The sequence below is a fragment of the Rhinoderma darwinii genome, chromosome 3 (assembly GCF_050947455.1).
Source record: "Rhinoderma darwinii isolate aRhiDar2 chromosome 3, aRhiDar2.hap1, whole genome shotgun sequence".
NCBI classification, from domain to species: Eukaryota; Metazoa; Chordata; class Amphibia; order Anura; family Rhinodermatidae; genus Rhinoderma; species Rhinoderma darwinii.
Genome location: NC_134689.1, coordinates 421,827,565 through 421,846,182, shown reverse-complemented (window position 1 = coordinate 421,846,182; position 18,618 = coordinate 421,827,565). Strand labels below are relative to the sequence as shown.

Genomic DNA, 18,618 nt, shown 5'->3' with positions numbered 1-18,618 from the left:
ATCAAAATTTACCAATAACTCAACATCCTCTTTAACTTTCAGATTAGAGTTGAAGTCTCCGGGGTTCTACCGCTGCCAGAAAACTGGAATCAAATTCCTGGTGAAAGGTCCTGTTACTATTAAATATAAACTTGATTCTTGGAGCAATTACTTAAAAGATCTTCCAGACAACACTTATGTGATTTTGGGTCCTCTGTTTAACATAAAATGTGGTGAACGTGATGCTGTGTCTGCTGTGTACCTACCTCATTATCTGTGCTTAAAGGGTAAGTCCACTGTTATTATCGGCACATGCTGCTGGTACTGTACGTGTTTTATATTCTCTAAAATTTAAGAATGAAGATTGGGAAAGAAGAATGTTAAAATGTCAACAATGTTTTCAAAGAATAAACAGGGAAAAAGAAATTCAATACACAAGTCGGGGGGGGGGGCAGATAACAACATAAGAGATGGAGATAACCAACGGGACGCCGGCTGACCACCCATAACCAAAATACAAGCAGACAAATATCATGAAAGGTTGTCCCGGAGCTTCTCTACAATAAGTAGAATTCTTCTCTGTTAACAAGTCAAATGTAGTGCAGAATGAGTTTTGTTCAAACACCGCTCACTCCTCCTCCCTCTGCGAGGACATCATGGGTGCAATATAAGGTCAGAAACGACTATAACATGTTGCTTCTTAGCCAACATACATGTTCTTGTGTGCCCTACATTCACCTCAATGCAGCCATCTGAACTTGCACCTGTTTAAGGTTTTGCATAATTTTACGCAATTTTAATATTATACTTACAAGATTCCCCTGACGAAGCATCTGCGAAACGCGCGTCGGGCTCAGCAGCAGACCCCCGGTCTTTGATCTCCCGGCTATTTCCCTACTCTACAGGTGTATGTATATTGCTGTTTAAACTTGATCATCTAGATTGTATTTACACTTTTCTATATACCAATCTGTGCAAAAGTTCCATACCTTGTACCTGCTTTAAAATTATTCATGCACTTTAGCATCTTTGGGGGATCGTTAGACCGGATTACTATCTGGTTGTCTTGCTGCGCTATTGTTCCGATTCCATTTTTTATTTTGCGAGGGTTATGCTATTTTCTTGTGTTTAATGTTGTGTGTCTGCATTTGTCTAATTGACATAATAAAGGATTTTTTCTACTTTTTCAATTATATGGTCGTGCCTGTTTTTTCCTTCTTTGGTTTGACTTACAAGATTAGGAACAACACATGGGTATATCAGCATATAGAGATAAAAACACAACAAATTCTGTAGTTTGCTCTACCGGTTTCGCCCTTCTAGCTTCCTTAGGTGTTTGAAGCCGCAAGCGTGAAAACGGACGGGCTTGCAACAAAATTGTGCTTTTTATGTGTATATGCTGACATACACGTGAGTTGGGTTTCTTATTTTCTAAGTATAATATTAAAAGCATCTGAAGGATGCCCAAGGAAATATATGTTGGCTAATTAGCACCGTGTTGGGGTTATCTTTGACCATATTCTGCACTCATAGTGTCCAGGTAGAGGTTGAAGGAGTGAGCGGTGTTTTGAAAATGCTGAACGTGCACTGCATGGGAGCTATAAACCGAGAATAATGCTAAGGAATGGTGAGGTATAATTCTCCACCTTTGAACAAGGATAATAACTGTTGTAGAGGATCTCCTGTACACCTTTTCATGATAAAGGACTTCAATAAATCATTTACTGATGTAAAGTGGAATAAGGCAATACATCGGGTTCTCAAATCCAGAGCATGTGCAAACCATAAGGAACAATACCAGAAATGTTTAACTAGATGGTATTACATGCTTCTTAGACTTTCAAAAATATGTCACACCTTCTCTTCATATTGCTGGAGAGCTTGTGGTTCTGCCGATTTATTATTTTTCATGTTCTGGTTTTGTAATAACTTTTGGATAGATCTTTAAGCTGTCATATCATGGTTAGCTCAAGTTCTATTCCCTACACGTCTAGTTTTTGCCTTGCTCTTAGTTGGGATAGAACAAGTACCCTCAATCAATAGGGAATTAACATGTCATATTATACATGCTGCTAAATGCTCTATAGTAAGACGATGGAAATCCTCACTTTTATCCACAACTCCACAAACTGTCTTTATGGGAAAATGTTAGCTGACCAACAGGGTAACCTTATGAAATGTATTTCTCATTGGTCTTCTTGGATATTTGTGCATTCATATATATATATATATTTTTTTATCTCATAGCATTTATTGCTGCCAGATCAATTTATTAAACTTCTGAATAACCCCTTTAACATCTGTATACTGAGTGCACCCCCAACTTCCCATTACTTATTTGTGTCTTCTTTGTTTACTTTTTGTTACTTTTAAAATACGGTAACACAGTAAGGTTATACTCTCAATTTGCCACCTGTTTGACAATTATTCGTCAACTTTTCTATCTAGCGATCAAATTCCTCATGTAACACATCTTCTCTGCCATTTTGACATTTTCTATGCTTGTACTACAAACTATCTTGTTACCTTTTAAAAACTTTTCAATAAAAACTACTGATGTATTACGAGCAGCAGATCTATTTCTGCACGCTCATATTCTCCTCACTATTAAGCAACAGCTGGGACACTTGCTAAAGCTACTCCTGCACAGCTGTTTCATTATTTCTGTCACGTAGGGTTCGTGGACCCACTGGGCCGTACCGCCTTGGAGGTATGGCAGCTGGCCAACAGGGTGCAGGTCACAGTCTATAGTTCGTATAGGGTACCTGTGGCAGCTCGGACGGTAGCAAGGCAGGCTAGGATGGGACTAGGCAGCATGCGGATGTCAGGCGTGGTGTAGTAGGACAGGCGCGGAATACAGAACAGCACGACTACAGCTCAGCACGGCACCTGACCAGGATACAGGAACAGGAACAGGAAACACTGGGAACTGGAAAACACTAGGAGACCATTTTCAAAGACAAACTAGGATACGACAAACAATGCTCAGGCATGGAAGAAAGGGACTTGGCCCTTCTTATAGTCCAGGGCACTCATGGGCTGATTACACCTTAAAGTCTGATGCACGCACTGCTTCTTTAAGAGCGGGCACGAGCGTGCGCGCGCGTACGCGCGCGTGCGCACCCTACGGGACCCGGCCAAGGTGAGTGGAAGTGGGTGCTGGCATTTCCTGAGGAGGAGACTGGGGCCAGCGCTCGCCTAGCCATGGCTGCGGTCGTCAGGAGGTGTGTGAACCTGACGGTCCGCAGCCATGGACATGACAGTATGCCCCCTCTTATGCCCCCTCTTCTTGGAGCCAGAGCGAGAGAGAAACTTCTTCAGAAAGGTAGGAGCATTGAGGTTCCCCTCTGGCTTCCAGGACCTCTCTTCAGAACCAAACCCCCTCCAATCCACCAAATAAATAGTCTTTCCTCTCACTTTCTTTGTGTCCTAGATCTCCTTAACTTCTAAGCTGTCTGAAGGGCCACTGGAGGCAACCGAGGGCTAGGAGTCTTGGTAAAGTGGTTCAGAACCACCGGTTTCAGGAGAAAGGCATTGAAGGAGTTGGGGATCTTGAGGGTAGGAGAAAGCCGAAGCTTGTAGGCAACAGGGTTGATCTGCTGCAGGATCTAAAAGAGTCTGAGGAACCTGGGAGCAAATTTGTATGATGGCACCCTCAGTCAAATATACCTGGAGGACAGCCAGACCTTCGTGCCAGGAAGAAACTTAGGAGGTACTCTTCTACTTGTGTCCGCCTTCCGTTCCATGCGGTTGACCGTCGGCAGGATGGAGGATCGAGTCTGCTGCCAGATCTGCAGAAAGTCGCTAAAAGCCGTATCGGCAGCTGGTACCTCGGACGTATCAGGCACCGGGAGAGGAATTTGTGGGTGTTGGCCATAGACAATAAAGAATGGTGTATTCCTTGTGGACTCACTGGTGTGATTATTGTATGAGAATTCAGCCCACGGTAGCAACTGCACCCAGTAATCATGCTGCTTGGAGATGAAGTGGCGTAAGTAGTTCTCCAAGGTCTGATTGATACTCTCGACCTGACCATTGGACTGAGGATGGTAGGCCGAGGAAAAGTCCAACTTTACACCTAGTAGTCCGCAGAGGACTCTCCAGAACTTCGAGGTGAACTGAACCCCCCGATCAGACACAATATGCTGCGGCAAGCCGTGGAGGTGGAAGATGTGTTGGATGAAAAGCTTGGCCAGTTGAGGAGCAGAAGGAAGACCGGTCAGAGGAACAAAGATGGCCATCTTTGAAAATCGATCCACCACCACCCAGACAGTACTGCATCCAGCAGAGAGAGGCAGGTCAGTGATAAAGTCCATAGCTATATCCTGCCAAGTTGCATCGGGCACAGGCAATGGCTGGAGCAGGCCATAAGGTATGGAGTGAGCGACCTTGTTAGTTGCACACACTGAGCAGGACGAAACATAGTCCATAATGTCCTTGGGCAGCGTGGGCCACCAGAAATGACGGGCAATCAGATCCCGGGTCTTACGGGTCCCCGCGTGACCTGCCAGTCTAGAGGAGTGTCCGCAGGGGAGGATTCTCCCTCGGTCAGCAAGGTGCACAAAAGTCTTCCCTGGAGGAATTTCCCCAACTTGCAGGGGATTGACAGAGACAATGCAAGACGGATCAATAATGTTCTGTGGAATTTCCATGGTGTCTTCTGTCTCGACAGACCAGGACAAGGCATCGACCCTCACATTCTTGTCGGCCGGGCGATATTGGAGCTCAAACTGGAACCTGGTAAAGAACAGCGACCACCTGGCCTGATAAGGGTTCAACCTTTGGGCCGTCTGAAGATAGGTGAGGTTCTTGTGGTCCCTAAATGGGATGGGATGAGCTGTGCCCTCTAGTAGATGTCTCAACCCCCCCAGGGCCAATTTGATGGCCAGTAACTCCCGATCCCGAATCGAGTAGTTGCGATCTGCGGAAGAGAAGAGCTTAGAGAAATATCCACTTACCATTGACTTACCCTTTGAACCCCTCTGGAACAAGAGCGCACCAGCAGCGACAGAGAATGCATCCACCTCCAACGAGAACTGTAGAGAAACATCTGGATGATGGAGGATAGAGGCTGACGTGAAGGCGCTCTTCAGGCTATTGAATGCAGACTCTGCCTCGGGAGTCCACACCTTGCCATTCATGCCCTTCTTGGTGAGGTTAGAGATAGGAGAAGTCAGTGAGGAGAAGTTTGGAATAAACTGTTTGTAAAAATTGGCGAATCCCAGAAAGCGCTGTATGGCCCTCAAGCCTTGAGGGTGTGGCCATTCAAGGACGGACTTTACCTTTTCAGGATCCATCTTGAGACCTCTATTCGAGACAATGTAGCCCAGGAAGGGTAGAGCAGCTTTCTCAAACACACACTTCTCCAACTTGGCGTACAGACGATTCTCCCTGAACCACAGCAAAACTTGACAGACATGTCTCTGATGCGTCATAGGATTTGGAGATAAAATCAAGATGTCTTCAAGATAGACTACAACACAAACATAGAGGAGGTCACGGAAAAGGTCATTAACAAACTCCTGGAAGACGCAGGAGCATTACATAGGCCGAAGCGCATTACTAGATATTCATAGTGTCCATCACGGGTGTTAAATGCAGTCTTCCGTTTGTCACCCCGGCGAATCCGGATTAGGTTGTAAGCCCCATGCAGGTCTAGTTTGGAAAAAATCTTGGCACCACGTATACGATCAAACAGTTCTGAGATCAGTGGCGATGGATACTTATTTTTCACCGTGATCTGGTAGAGACCCCGGTAGTCAATACAAGGACGCAGGGAGCCATCCTTCATTTTGACGAAGAAGAACCCGGCTCCTGCCGTGGAGGAAGCCCCTCTCCAAGATTTCTTTAACATAGGCAGACATGGACAGAGTTTCTGGCAAGGAGAGGGAATATACACTACCACGGGAAAGGGATGCACCAGGAATCAGCTCGATAGGACAGTCATATGCCCACGGTGCGGAGGCAGCGTCTCCGCCTCCCTTCTGCTGAAGACGTCCGAAAATGCAGCATAATGACCAGGCAATCCTGCCGATGACCGAGGCAGAGGAGGCTGAGCCGAACGAATCTGCACTGGGCAACGGCTATGACACTCGGGGCCTCACTGGAGAACTTCTCCAGAGTTCCAGTCCAGGACTGGGGCATGTAGTGAGAGACAAGGCAAGCCCAGCAGCACGTGGTTAACGGCCTTGGAAAGGACATAGAACTATAGAAATTCAGAGTGGAGAGCCCCTACATGGAGCCTCAGCGGTTTGGTCACAGCTACAACTGGGTCTGGCAGAGGTAGTCCATTTACCGATGCAACCATCAACGGTCTCTCCAGAGGGGTAGTGTGTAATTGAAGAAGGTCCACCAGGTCTCTACAAATGAAATTAGCAGCGGATCCAGAGTCCAGATACGCAGAGACCTGATGCGTTCTCTCGCCGAACACTATGGTCACGGGTAGGGACAATTTAGATGGGAGTCCTTCTTTGCCCAAGGTTGTTTCTCCTACCAACCCTAGGCTTTGGGGCCTTTGGGGGACACAAACGCACAAGATGGCCTCCGAGGCCGCAATAAAGAGAGTCCTGAAATGCGTCTGCGTTGCCTCTCCTGGGTAGATTGCTTACATTGGTCCTTCTTCACAGATTCCTTAGGGGGATCGGCATCTAAGGACAGCAGGGGTTGCTGCAAGATAGGGACCGGAAGACTGACAAACTTCTTGGAGCCGTTCTCGGAGCCTTCTATCAATCCGGGCGGCCAGAAGGATGAGGTCATCCAGGATAGATGGATGTCTCGAGCGGAAAGTTCGTCCTTAATTTTAGGAGACAGTCCCTGACAGAATTTAGCCACCAGGGCCTCATTGTTCCACAATGGTTCTCCCGCCAGGGTGCGGAAGTGGATGGCGTACTCGCCCACGGAGATGTCTCCTTGGCGTAGGTTCAGCAAGGAGGCGGCTGCAGAGGAGACTCGTTCAGGCTCCTCAAACACCGTGCGAAATGTCCGGAGGAAACCCTGGAAGTCACGGGTCTCTGGTCCTTGTCTCTCCCAGATAGGGTTCGCCCATGCAAGGGCCTTGCCAGTAAGAAGAGAGATGATGAAAGTGACCCTTGCGCCATGAGGCGAAAATGCCCTTGAATACAGGCTGAAGTGGATTTGGCACTGGTACAAAAGTCCACGACCGGTACCTGCATCTCCATCATAGCGGTCAGGAAGTGGCAAAGAAAAAAGAGGATCAACACTGCCAGGAGGTGTAGTCTGAGGATCAGTACTGTCAGGATGTGCAGTAAGAGAAACGGCAGCTTGTGCCTTCTGCCGACGTGCGATAATGTTCAAGGCATGGAGGAGTTGGTCCTGTCGAGACCGGAGGTCCAGCATTTCCGTCCGCATCTCTTGTGACGTCATCTTGGTCTTGGATCGACCAGCGGGGTCCATGGCCTGAGCGTACTGTCACGTAGGGTTCGTGGACCCACTGGGCCGTACCGCCTTGGCGGTATGGCAGCTGGCCAACAGGGCGCAGGTCACAGTCTATAATTCATATAGGGTACCTGTGGCAGCTCGGACAGTAGCAAGGCAGGCTCGGCTGGGACTAAGCAGCAGGCGGACGTCAGGCGTGGTTTAGCAGGACAGATGTGGAATACAGCACAGCACGGCTACATCTCAGCACGCACTTGGCCAGGATACAGGAACAGGAACAGTAAACACTGGGAACTGGAAAACACTAGGATTTTTATGTGCCGTCTTTTTATGTGCCGTTTTTGGAAAATGAGGCGTAAAAAAAAACCGCCCCGTTGGAACTGAACGCTGTATTTCCCATTTGAATCAATGGGCAGATATTTGGCATTAGTAGCCATTCTGCTTCCGATTTTTCTGCCGTTTTTTGGTTTTAAAAACACTACGTGTGCACATACCCTAACACTTTGAAGCTCACCACTTCTCCACTCACCCAACATGTGGCAATCCAGATACAGTACAGAGGATATTTGTTTTTCATTTTCTATGTTTATGTGGCTACTAATTTTTTTAATTTACTTCAGCTCCCATATATTCTCTCTTCACATATAAATTATATTTCCCGTTCCATTGCAGAGTTCTTGAAATAAATAGTTCATGTGCCTCTTCTTTGCACTAAACCTGTATTTGCAGTAATTATGAATTTAAATCCGATTGTGAGATATTAGCTGCAAACGAAGCTATTGTTTCTCTGTGTGCAAGAGGACCCCTCAGTTCTAGTGACTAATATACATTATCTTAACTTTGTCAGTTTTTCAATGTATGAAGGAAGTGATTCTAAGTGGGGGAGGGTTTGCTGCGAATAATTTATTGGACTAGTGTAGAATTCATTATTTTTATTTATTTTACTTTATATGTTTAAAACTTCTAATAATCATGATTTGTAGGGCACATACATATATTTTAGCAAAATATGCAATGTTTATGAGAGTTAGGTTGTTAACATAATCTAGGGTTTCTATGTAAAAACAGTACACACATTTGACATTCAAGTTTATTTATTACAATATAATATGAATATGCAGATAATTCATACTGTATTTTACCAAGATAATTAGTTTACTGCTCTCATATTGTATAGCTAAAGTAGTACATACAGTGCCCAGATAGTGCCACACAGTGCCCATATAAATAGTGTTTGCAGTGGAATTTGTATGCAGGTTGTAGTGGTGATTAGAGATGAGCGAACCGGGACAACCGAACCCGGTTTCGGTCCGAACATCGAAAAAAGTTTGGTTCGCAGCGAATCCGAACTTCACCGGGTTCGGCCGAACACGTTTTGACCGAACCCGGGCGGGCAGAAAAAACATTACAAAAATATTATACTAATCGGCAGCCACTTGTCTCTATCAATCACTGATAGAGAAAAGAGGCTGCTGATTAAAAATAAAATAAAAAGCATTTCATATGTACCCGGTCGTTGTCTTGGTGACGAGTCCCTCTTCTTCCTCCAGTCCAACCTTCTTTCCTGACGCGGCAGCCTGTGATTGGCTGCAGCGGCCGCGGCAGCCTGTGATTGGCTGCAGAGGCCGCGGCAGCCTGTGATTGGCTGCAGAGGCGGTCACGTGACGTGCGTGACCGCCACTACAGCGTGTGATTGGCTGCAGCGGCGACATGGAAGAAACGTCATCGCTGGAGGCCGGACAGGAGGAATGTAAGTATGAACGTATTATTATTTTTTTTTTATTACATTAAAATTTTATTTTCCGCGCGCCGAGCAAGTACTGTCAAGGTTGCTGAAAGAGTTAGTGCAGCCGATTAACTCTTTCAGCACCCTGGACAGTACCATGCTCGGCGCACGGAAATTACAGGTTCGGTCAGAACTAGTTCGGTCCGAATCGAACTTTTTCGTGAAATTCGGCGAACCAGCCGAACCGAAATTTTCATAAGTTCGCTCATCTCTAGTGGTGATGTATAATTTTTTTTATTTAATTTTTATTGTTAAATTGTGAAAGTCTTTTAACTGTTACTCCTCGTTGATATAATGTCATATTTTTGTATCCTTCAGGTTTCAATGGAGGCAAATCTCTGATTAAATGTGCTCACTTTAAAGGTGGAAACTTAACAATAGAGACACCAACACGGACTGATCCATTTTATATCACATTAGAAAACCCCACATTTTCCTGTTTCGGGCCTGTCCTGTCATTTAGAAATAAAAAGATCCCGATACATGGAATTGTTCTTCTTTACTATAAGATACTGTGTAAAGGTTGTCCAGAGGAGGAATTCAAGATCCATCTTTATGTTCTGCCCTACTCCACGGATGCAGAAGAGGTAAATCTTGACTTAATAAACATATTGTAGCACATTTTATCACTTCTAGTATTTTTATTTTTTTCATTTAGATTTAAAACCACATAAAAAAATCATAAAAAAACTAAAGTTTGAAGCGCTTTTTATGTTGTCCTTATGAAGTTATTTATGATGTTTTTTGAGCAATTTTTCTATTGTCTAGTCATATTTAAATAAAGCTTAATCAAATACGATATTTTACACTTCAACATTTCGCTTGCTGTCTGTGAGTGGAAATATTTATGTTTATATTAAGAGGCTAAAAACCTTCCCTGACCTAGTCCTGGTAGCAAAGATGATGATCTTGTTGTGATGTGTCAGTGCAGATAATAATTACCAGTCTGTAGTTTGTGTTAGAGATGATCGCCTACAGTAAGGGCAGATTCACACGAACGTGGGGAAACTCGGACTTGAAAAACGTGATGTTTTTCACGTCCAAGGTGCCCCCGTGTGGGTTCCGTTTTAGACTTGAGTCTATGGAGGGATCCGTTAAAATAGGACATGTTCTATTTTTCAACAGACCCTTCACACAGTCCGTTGAAACAACGGCTGTGTAAACGACCCCATTGAAATACATGCATCCGTGTGACCGTCCTTGTTTTAGCCGCCGTCACACGGATGTACTTTATGTTCATCTGAATTCAGCCGTAGGCCAATTTCACATTATCGTAATATGGGCGTATTTTCCTATGATGCTGTAAGTTCAGGTCATTAGATCAGCGGTCAGCCTGGGATTCGCATTTATGTTACCCTTGCGTGATTTTGGCCTAACACATCTTAGAACATCCTCATCAGCTGTGCGAGCAGGACTAGATCAGGAAAGGATGTAACAGTATAAAAGAACATGGTGTATATACATTGCTGATCTTCTTCAAGTTATTTTCCCCTTTATTTGTCTTTCATTAGTAAACCTATGGAGTTACATATATAAATCCAGATATTATTCTATGAGTATGTTTATCGTAAACTATGTGGTTATATACTGTATCCAGATTGATTTATTGTCTAATTATAATTTCAGAGCCTTGACAAAAAAAACAAAAAATTTGGATTTCAGAGAATTAAAAAACATGAACACACCACTGACACTGTATATACGAAAATAAAATACCTTGTCGCAGGGCGTCCGGGAGTACCAGTTCATCCTAAGGTATATTTTATGAGAAAAAAAACCTGCACTTTGGACCACATGTATCAAAAGTGGCATCAAATAAGTAAAATCTCGGCTAATTAACCGACATATCTTGTGATAAATACAGTCTAGTCACATTATTATGGCCACCTCCTACTTTCAACGTAGCCCATGAGGGAAGTGATGTGTCGTGAGCTGGCTTGGTGGGTATATAAGGTGTGCGAAAGGCTGTCTGAACACATATCACTCGTTGTTCCCATGTGTAAAAGGGGCGATTTATCAGAGTTTCAAAAAGGGATGATTATTGGCTTTCGGGCAGAGTGTGGCAGCATTTCTCCAGCAGCGCAGTTTGTGAACCGTTTGCGTGCTGCTGTGGTGAAAGTGTATCTTGAGTCGACAAATGGCACCATTGGGAATAACCGACGTGGAAACAGCAGAGCACCGCGTGTCGTTGATTTGAGAGGTGAACGTTGGCTATGAAGGTGCGCGAGGGCTGAAAGACACGCTCCAGTGGAGCAGCTCACCATGAAAATCAACCAGGGGCCTACCAAACGTGGGTCTAAAACAACAGTTCAGTAAACCCTACTGTGTATGGGGCTCCAAAGTAGACGGACGTTCACTGCTCCTATACTAACAAAGGTGCATTGGAAAAAAAGGCTTCAATTTGCACGGCAGTATCGGAATTAGACCACCAATGATTGCCAAAGGGTTGCCTTCTCCGATAAATTCAGTTTTGTGCTTCATGGAACGGATGGACGTTGGCGTGTCAAGCGAGAAACATCAGAGAACAAACACCCTGCAACCATTGCTGGAAGAACACAAGCCGGTGGTGGCAGTATTATGGTCTGGGGCATATTTTCATGGCATTCTCTGTGCCCACTCATCCATGTGGAAAGCACTCTGAAGTGATTTGGGTATGAGTCCATCGTCGAAGATCACGTCCACCCATACATGCAGTTTGTCTTCCCTGGGGCAGATGGAATCTTCCAGCAAGATAAAGTGACATGTCACATGGCCAGAAATGTCCTGCAGTGGTTGGAAGAGCACAAACAAAACTTCCAAGTACTTCCCTGGCCCCCTAATTCTCAAGACTTGAACCCAATTGAGCATCTGTGGGACCTCAATCGTCTTGTTCACTCTATGGATCTTCCAATATGCAACCTCCTGGGATGTACTGCAGTCAGCACGGCTCCAGATACCGGAGACAACCGACCAGCACCTTATTGAGTCACTCCCAGCCTGTCTAGCTGCTGTCCGTGCTGCACACAGCGGTTACTCTGGATATTAGCTGGTGGTCATAATAATGTGTCTCCACTGTTTATATGACTGCATGTATATAATGTCACGACTTACATCGCTGCTATTAACTGTCATACTAGCTAAAATTACATATTTTTTTCTACCCCAGGATCTGTGTAAAATAGAGATACAACTTTTTTTTATTTTTAAAAAATTTCATACCTGTGTCTAAATCCAGGCCAAACAGTAAGCCACGCCCACTTTTCACTCCACTTTTACTAACTGATGTGCATGCCGCAAATGGTACCAAATTCTGGCACAGCAGCTAAGAAACTATTTAGGAGTAAAATGCACCAAAAATGTCTCAAGTACATTAATAAATGTAGGCCACTTTTCTTACTGACACCACCTCATGCTTGGAGTATTTTATGCTAATGTTTTGTGCCCCAGAAATTGTGTACATAGTTAATAAATTTGGCACATATTATCACTCACAATAGGCACACTTATTTTTCTAGACACTTTTGATAACTGTTACGGAAGTTGCCAAAAGTGTCTAAAATGCCATGTAGTCCATTTTGTTGTAGCATTTTGCATAGTGAATTTCTTCAATATTTGTCAATGATAATAAAAAAAATAAATGAGAACTTTATCTATCTATCTATCTATCTATCTATCTATCTATCTATCTAGCACACAAGAAAATGGCGACAACACTCTGCGAGCACTACATAGATACGATACATAGATGACATATTTCTAGTGTGGAAGGGAGATCTTTCTGAATTGAATAATTTCCATACTTTTCTAAATGGGATTGATCCTGATATGGGTTTTACCATGGAATGCTCAAAGGAGCTTATACATTTCTTGGATGTTGAAGTTAGCCTTGTTAACCAGACTATCATAACCAATTTGTATATAAAACCAACAGATAAGAATAATTTACTACGATTTGAAAGTAATCATCCTCGACCGATGCTTAGATCACTGCCCTACAGTCAATTCCTTAGAGTTAGGAAAATTGTTTATAGGGAAGAATTATTGGATGATAAGTTTGAGACCCTGACCAAAAAATTTAGTGATAGAGGATACCCTATGTCCTTAATACAGAATCATCAACAAAAAGTGAAGAATCAGACACGTGAAGTCCTATTACAGAATACACTAAAAGGGGACAACAAATTTCAGAGAATACCTTTTGTTTCGACTTATAGTGATTTGAGTCAGCCAATATCCTCTATTATTTGGAGACATTGGCCAATGTTGGGGGGTTGTCTACAAAAAGTGACAGAATTTAAAGCTCCTCCATTATTCTCCTACCGCCGATCCCATAATTTGGGAGATAAACTTGTGAGAGGGGATTTGGGCCCAATACGGAAAGGGTCCCAGACTTATCTTGCCCCCATTAACAAAGGATGTTATCTATGCTTAAATTGCATCAATTGTCCCCTTATGATTAAGGGTAAGTCCTTTTTACATTCAAAAACGAATGATGTCATGTCATGCTGTCATGATGTCATGATGACATGTCATGCTGTATTTAAGCCTGCTATTCACATTGTTTGTTATGCTTGAGAAAGGCCCATGTGGGCTGAAACGTTACACTGACGTATGGGTGAATAAACCTTTTTTTCACTGAATTGGAACCTGTGTTGTGCTGCCTATTCGTTTGGAAATACATATGTGGGACTGGAGTCTGAGGTCATAAGGCTTGTGCACACACAACTACGCATACTTTGCGTTTATATGTGCTGCTCTTCTTTTTTTCTACTATCTATCTATCTATCTATCTATCTATCTATCTATCTATCTATCTATCTATCTAGATGATAGATAGATAGATAGATAGATAGATAGATAGATAGATAGATAGATAGATAGATAGATAGATAGATAGATTTTGGATATATTTGTTTGGGTCTTTGGTCGCGACCCTGGTGGTCTTGCACCCATCCAATTAACCTATTACAGGCTCTACAACGTTCCCTGTATTTAATATATTTAGAATATTAATAATGTTTTATCTCATTATTAAATGAATTAATAAAATAAATGAATAATTGAAATCCAATTTAAATGTTGTTCTGTTTTTTAAATTAGGTCTGAATTTTCCAAAAATTTTGGATTTGCTGAAATATGAAACATTTTTGGTTTGTGACGCACAAATTGTCAAAAAGGCGACAATGGGACAGCTATGTCATTTCACCCTACAGCAGGGAGCCATCGCTACAGAAGTTGGGGAATTTGGTTTTATCTCTGTGGAATCACAAGTGCCTCAATTGCATTGTTTGACTCTCTGAGTCTGACAGGGCTATCGAGGGACTTGCGATTCATGGAAAATTTAGTCGGACCAAAACTGATTTCAGGAAATTCGCTCATCACTAGTCACAGACAGACTCACTGGTTTTGCAGATTCACTAATCCTGTCATTTCACATTTTCTCAGACTCTGAAGTTCCATTCAGAACCTTATCAGTTTACAGAGATCAGACTTCAGGAAAAGGACATCAATATGTTTTTGTTTGTTGCTGAAGAAAACACTGAGGACACAGTCTGGGATGCTCACCTGACGCAAAGTACTGCTTACATTTTACCTTTAATCCAATGTGTGTACTTAATAATTTATTTCATTTTTAATTTATTTGTTTTCTTTTCCTTGTAGGTGATGTAAAGGACATTACCCAATCACTGTCACAGCTTACAATCCAAGAAGGTAGATGAATCTTTACATAGTTTTTAATCTCTCTCTTATAAAATATCAGATTAGTAGCATAACGGGGCCAACCGGCACACAAGGTCTGAGCCACGGCGCATACAAGGTCCTGACGCTGCCCGTTGTTAGAAGCTGGTATGCGACGCGGCTCAAACCTTTTGTGCCGGGACCTGAAGACAAGAAACACCAGGAGGGAAGAGTGGTAAGTAAATGCCTGTTTTTGTTTTTGAGGTGTGATCTTGGGTCATATTTAGGGTCTATATTCGGGGGACATTCAAAAGTGTGCCATGGGACCCAGACCACTCTTGTTATGCCCCTGTATAAGATACTTTGTCAGAGCATTCCAAAACTGCCAGGGACTTGTCCTAAAAGTCCTGATCAACAATATGTTTGTTTTTTTGCTTATTAATCAATTTTTTTACTTTCTTGTGATACTTTTGGAGAAGTATGTTTTATGGTACAGAGGCAGCAATCCTTTCTACCTACACCCAAATTTACTTTCATCCCCACCCCTCTTCTTTAGGAGTCCCAGGGATGGGAATCCACCTATAAACGGTTTGGGTTTATGCTGGGAATACACCTTTAAAAAATTAATAAAATGACATAATTTTGTACATATAAGTTGAACTAATAAAATACACTTTGTAGATGCAGGTGCCTGTTCTCTACCCAAGCACTTTGTGGATAGACACAGAGAAGCTCTGATACAAAGGACATCAAACATCAGTCCAGTCCTGGATAATCTACTGAGCCAGAGATTGCTGACCCAGGAGCAATATGACACCATGCGCAGTAGACAACCACACCAAGAGGCGATGAGGCAGCTCTATACATATTTGGATATCTGGGGTTACAGTGACAAGGAAAAGTTTTATCAAGCCCTGAAGAAGAACAACGAGCCTCTCATCAGAGATCTGGAATGTAAAGACACCATTAGGCTATAAAAACTCAAAATCTACCGACTTTGCTGATATGTCTTGGAAAATTCTTAAGGCAGTAAAAGGCAACTCTGCTATTTCCCTCTTTCAGTTATCACAGAGCAGTGCATTGTGGGAGTCAAAATGGCAGTTACACAGCTACGTAGGTCACATGTCTAACAGTGAGCTGGTGATTTATAGAGTTATTTATTGTGATTAACATACATTATGCATAAATTATCGCCTAAATAAATGAAAACCCCATCAATATCCAGCATTACTTACAAATCATAGTTCTAACTTTACTAATAAACAGTTTATTTTCTGCATATTATTAGTAGAGTTAGAACTACGATTCGTAAGCAATACTATATATTGATGTGCATGCGTACATGTGCGTGCGCGCGCGTCTGTTAGTTATTATTTTTTTACCAAACTTTTTTTATTTGACTTTTGCAAAACTGAAAAATAATACAGTTTTTGTGACAGCATGTTAAAGGAGTTTCCCCTTTATCAATATTTATCACCTATCCACAGGATAGGTAATAAATATCTGATCGGGGTGGGTGCGACCACTGATCACAAAAACTGGCTTTTTATACCTTGCCGTTTTTGGTAGCCCCATAAGAATGTAGTGTGTATGTTTATCCCCCGGCTCCATTAATTTCTATGGGGCTGACAAAGCTATTTATTGCCTACCCTGTGGATTTAATTATCAGCAGACAAGATTATAATATATATTTTAAATGCTATAATCAAACTAAAACAAGTATATTCAAAATAAACATATATATGAATCTTAAAATAATTAACTAATACATATATTTAATTTATAAAATAACATTAAATTAATATATTTTTTTTTAAAAACTTGAGTATATCCAAGAATATATTTATATATACTGCTCAGCTGTATCTTTAAAACCGGTAACAGGTGAACTAAATAACATTGGTTATTTTTTTACAATGGCGTCTGAGAAGGGATTTATTAGGCAGCAAGTGAACCCTCAGTTCTTTGTTAATGTGATGGAAGTAGGGAAAATGGGCAGGCGTAAGGATCTTAGCAACTTGTGATGGCTAGGTGATTAGTTCATTGTATTTACAAAACAGTAGGACTTGTTGGGTGTTTCTGGGATGCAGTGGTTAGTACCTACTAAAAGTAGTCAACGTAAGGACAACTAGAGATAAGCGAATCGATTCTACATGAATCAAATTCGTTACGAGTTCCTCAAATGTTTTGAATTGTTGCGAACCCAAAACCTTTGTTATGTCTCGCACTAATTGTTCAAAACAGCAGTCTCCATTTTACAGTTTAGAAGTAGACAAAAAGACAGAAAAGAAGGATAACATGACTTCGTATGCCCCATAATGCCTTGCAGTCTGCCCTCCCTCTAGCACAGCCAATCATGAAGGGTATAGCGTGTAAGTCACTGATGACTCAATGTATGACAATTATATGGGTCATAGACACTACAAACAGCCAAACTAGGTAATGCCGCTGCTTTTTGGGGATACATAAATGAGAGAGAGTGTGTTATTAAAAACAGGCTGTTTGTTACCAATGGCAACTATCCATTTAGATAAATAGCCAAACATGTTGCTGTCACTTTGACATTACTAATGCTGTATTGGTGTTAAAGAGCTTGAAAGGGGTTGGACACAGTCCTAGAAGACATCAGCGTGACATACACGACATTTCAGGGCAATCAGGGAACCTTCAATTTGCAACAATTTTTTATGACCGAATAAAGTCTGACACCCATTTTGACCAAATCAGAGTCAAAATTCATTTAGGGAAATTTGCTTAACTCTAAGGTAAATTTTTGCTATTCAAATACTATACTAATTTAGTAAAGTCCTCAGCTATACCAGATCAAAGGATAAATACATCGTCTATATATCGTAAATAGAGCTGTAAATACTTATGAATAATGTTACCCTCAAATTCAATGAGAAAAATATTTGCAAACATGCAGGTCACAGAGGTCCCCATTGCAAACCCTGCTTCTGATGATACCATCTACTGTTAAATTTAAACTTTAAATATTACACAATGTAATTGATGTGTTTAGGCTCTTGAAGTCAATACTGGCAAGTTTAAAGCTATCCCGTTCACCAAATCTATAAAATATAGACATAACTTCTGTCGCATGTCGCAGGTATGAAGAAAAATAATTTAGTAGAGGTTTAAATACAAAGTAATGTCGTTTGAGACATTCAATATTCAACTTCTGTAATGGCAGGAAGGAGGTGAAGGGAACAAGTGAGCCCTAATCTACCCACCGCCCTGTCCCTGCCTACTTGCAACGACCCGCCCTAGGCGACGTGGTACAACTTGGCGGCGGTCCCTACGCTGTCTAAGTGCAAGGGAGTACAAACAGGGAACACGCAAGGGAATACAGTAGCCCACGGAACGCCGCGAGGAAACGGAGCGGTGAATGAGCCAGTCAGGATCAGGAAGTAGTGGAGTATACAAACAGGAGCACGGAGCAGAAGCAAGCCAGGGGCAGAGCAACGCAGGATAAACGGAACTGAAGCAAGGCAGAAGCACGGCAGAAGCAGGCTGGAGCAAGGCAGCAGTGGGGCCAGGAATCCAAGAAGAATAACAAGCAAGGAGGAAGAGAAAACGGCAGGTATAAATGGACAGGGGGCGGAGCTAACTCTGACTGACCAGGCCGCGATAGGCTCTCCCACTCCTGAGCCTGCCACCCTGATTGGTGGGAGCAGGTGTCAGTCTCAGAGGTCTGGCCTCAGGTGTCGACTGATTAATCCTGGGAGTATACCCAGACGTAGTGCCTGGCAGATCCTTTACAGTACTCCCCCTTTTATGAGGGGCCACCGGACCCTTAC

The 18,618-nt window shown here is 42.6% G+C and overlaps 1 protein-coding gene across 2 annotated transcripts in view; it reads left to right on the top strand.

Annotated features, from left to right (window-relative positions):
• Nucleotides 1-15,990, top strand: part of LOC142748464 (uncharacterized) — a 120,048-nt gene extending 104,058 nt beyond the window's left edge. For both annotated transcript variants that reach the window (XM_075855557.1, XM_075855558.1), the window contains exons 10-15: nt 43-266; nt 9,479-9,747; nt 10,787-10,915; nt 14,585-14,714; nt 14,801-14,851; nt 15,500-15,990. In XM_075855557.1, the coding sequence (XP_075711672.1) occupies nt 43-266; nt 9,479-9,747; nt 10,787-10,915; nt 14,585-14,714; nt 14,801-14,851; nt 15,500-15,795 (1,099 nt within the window). In that variant the 3' untranslated portion in view covers nt 15,796-15,990. The remainder of the gene's footprint in view (nt 1-42; nt 267-9,478; nt 9,748-10,786; nt 10,916-14,584; nt 14,715-14,800; nt 14,852-15,499) is intronic.
• The last annotated feature ends 2,628 nt before the right edge of the window (nt 15,991-18,618 follow it).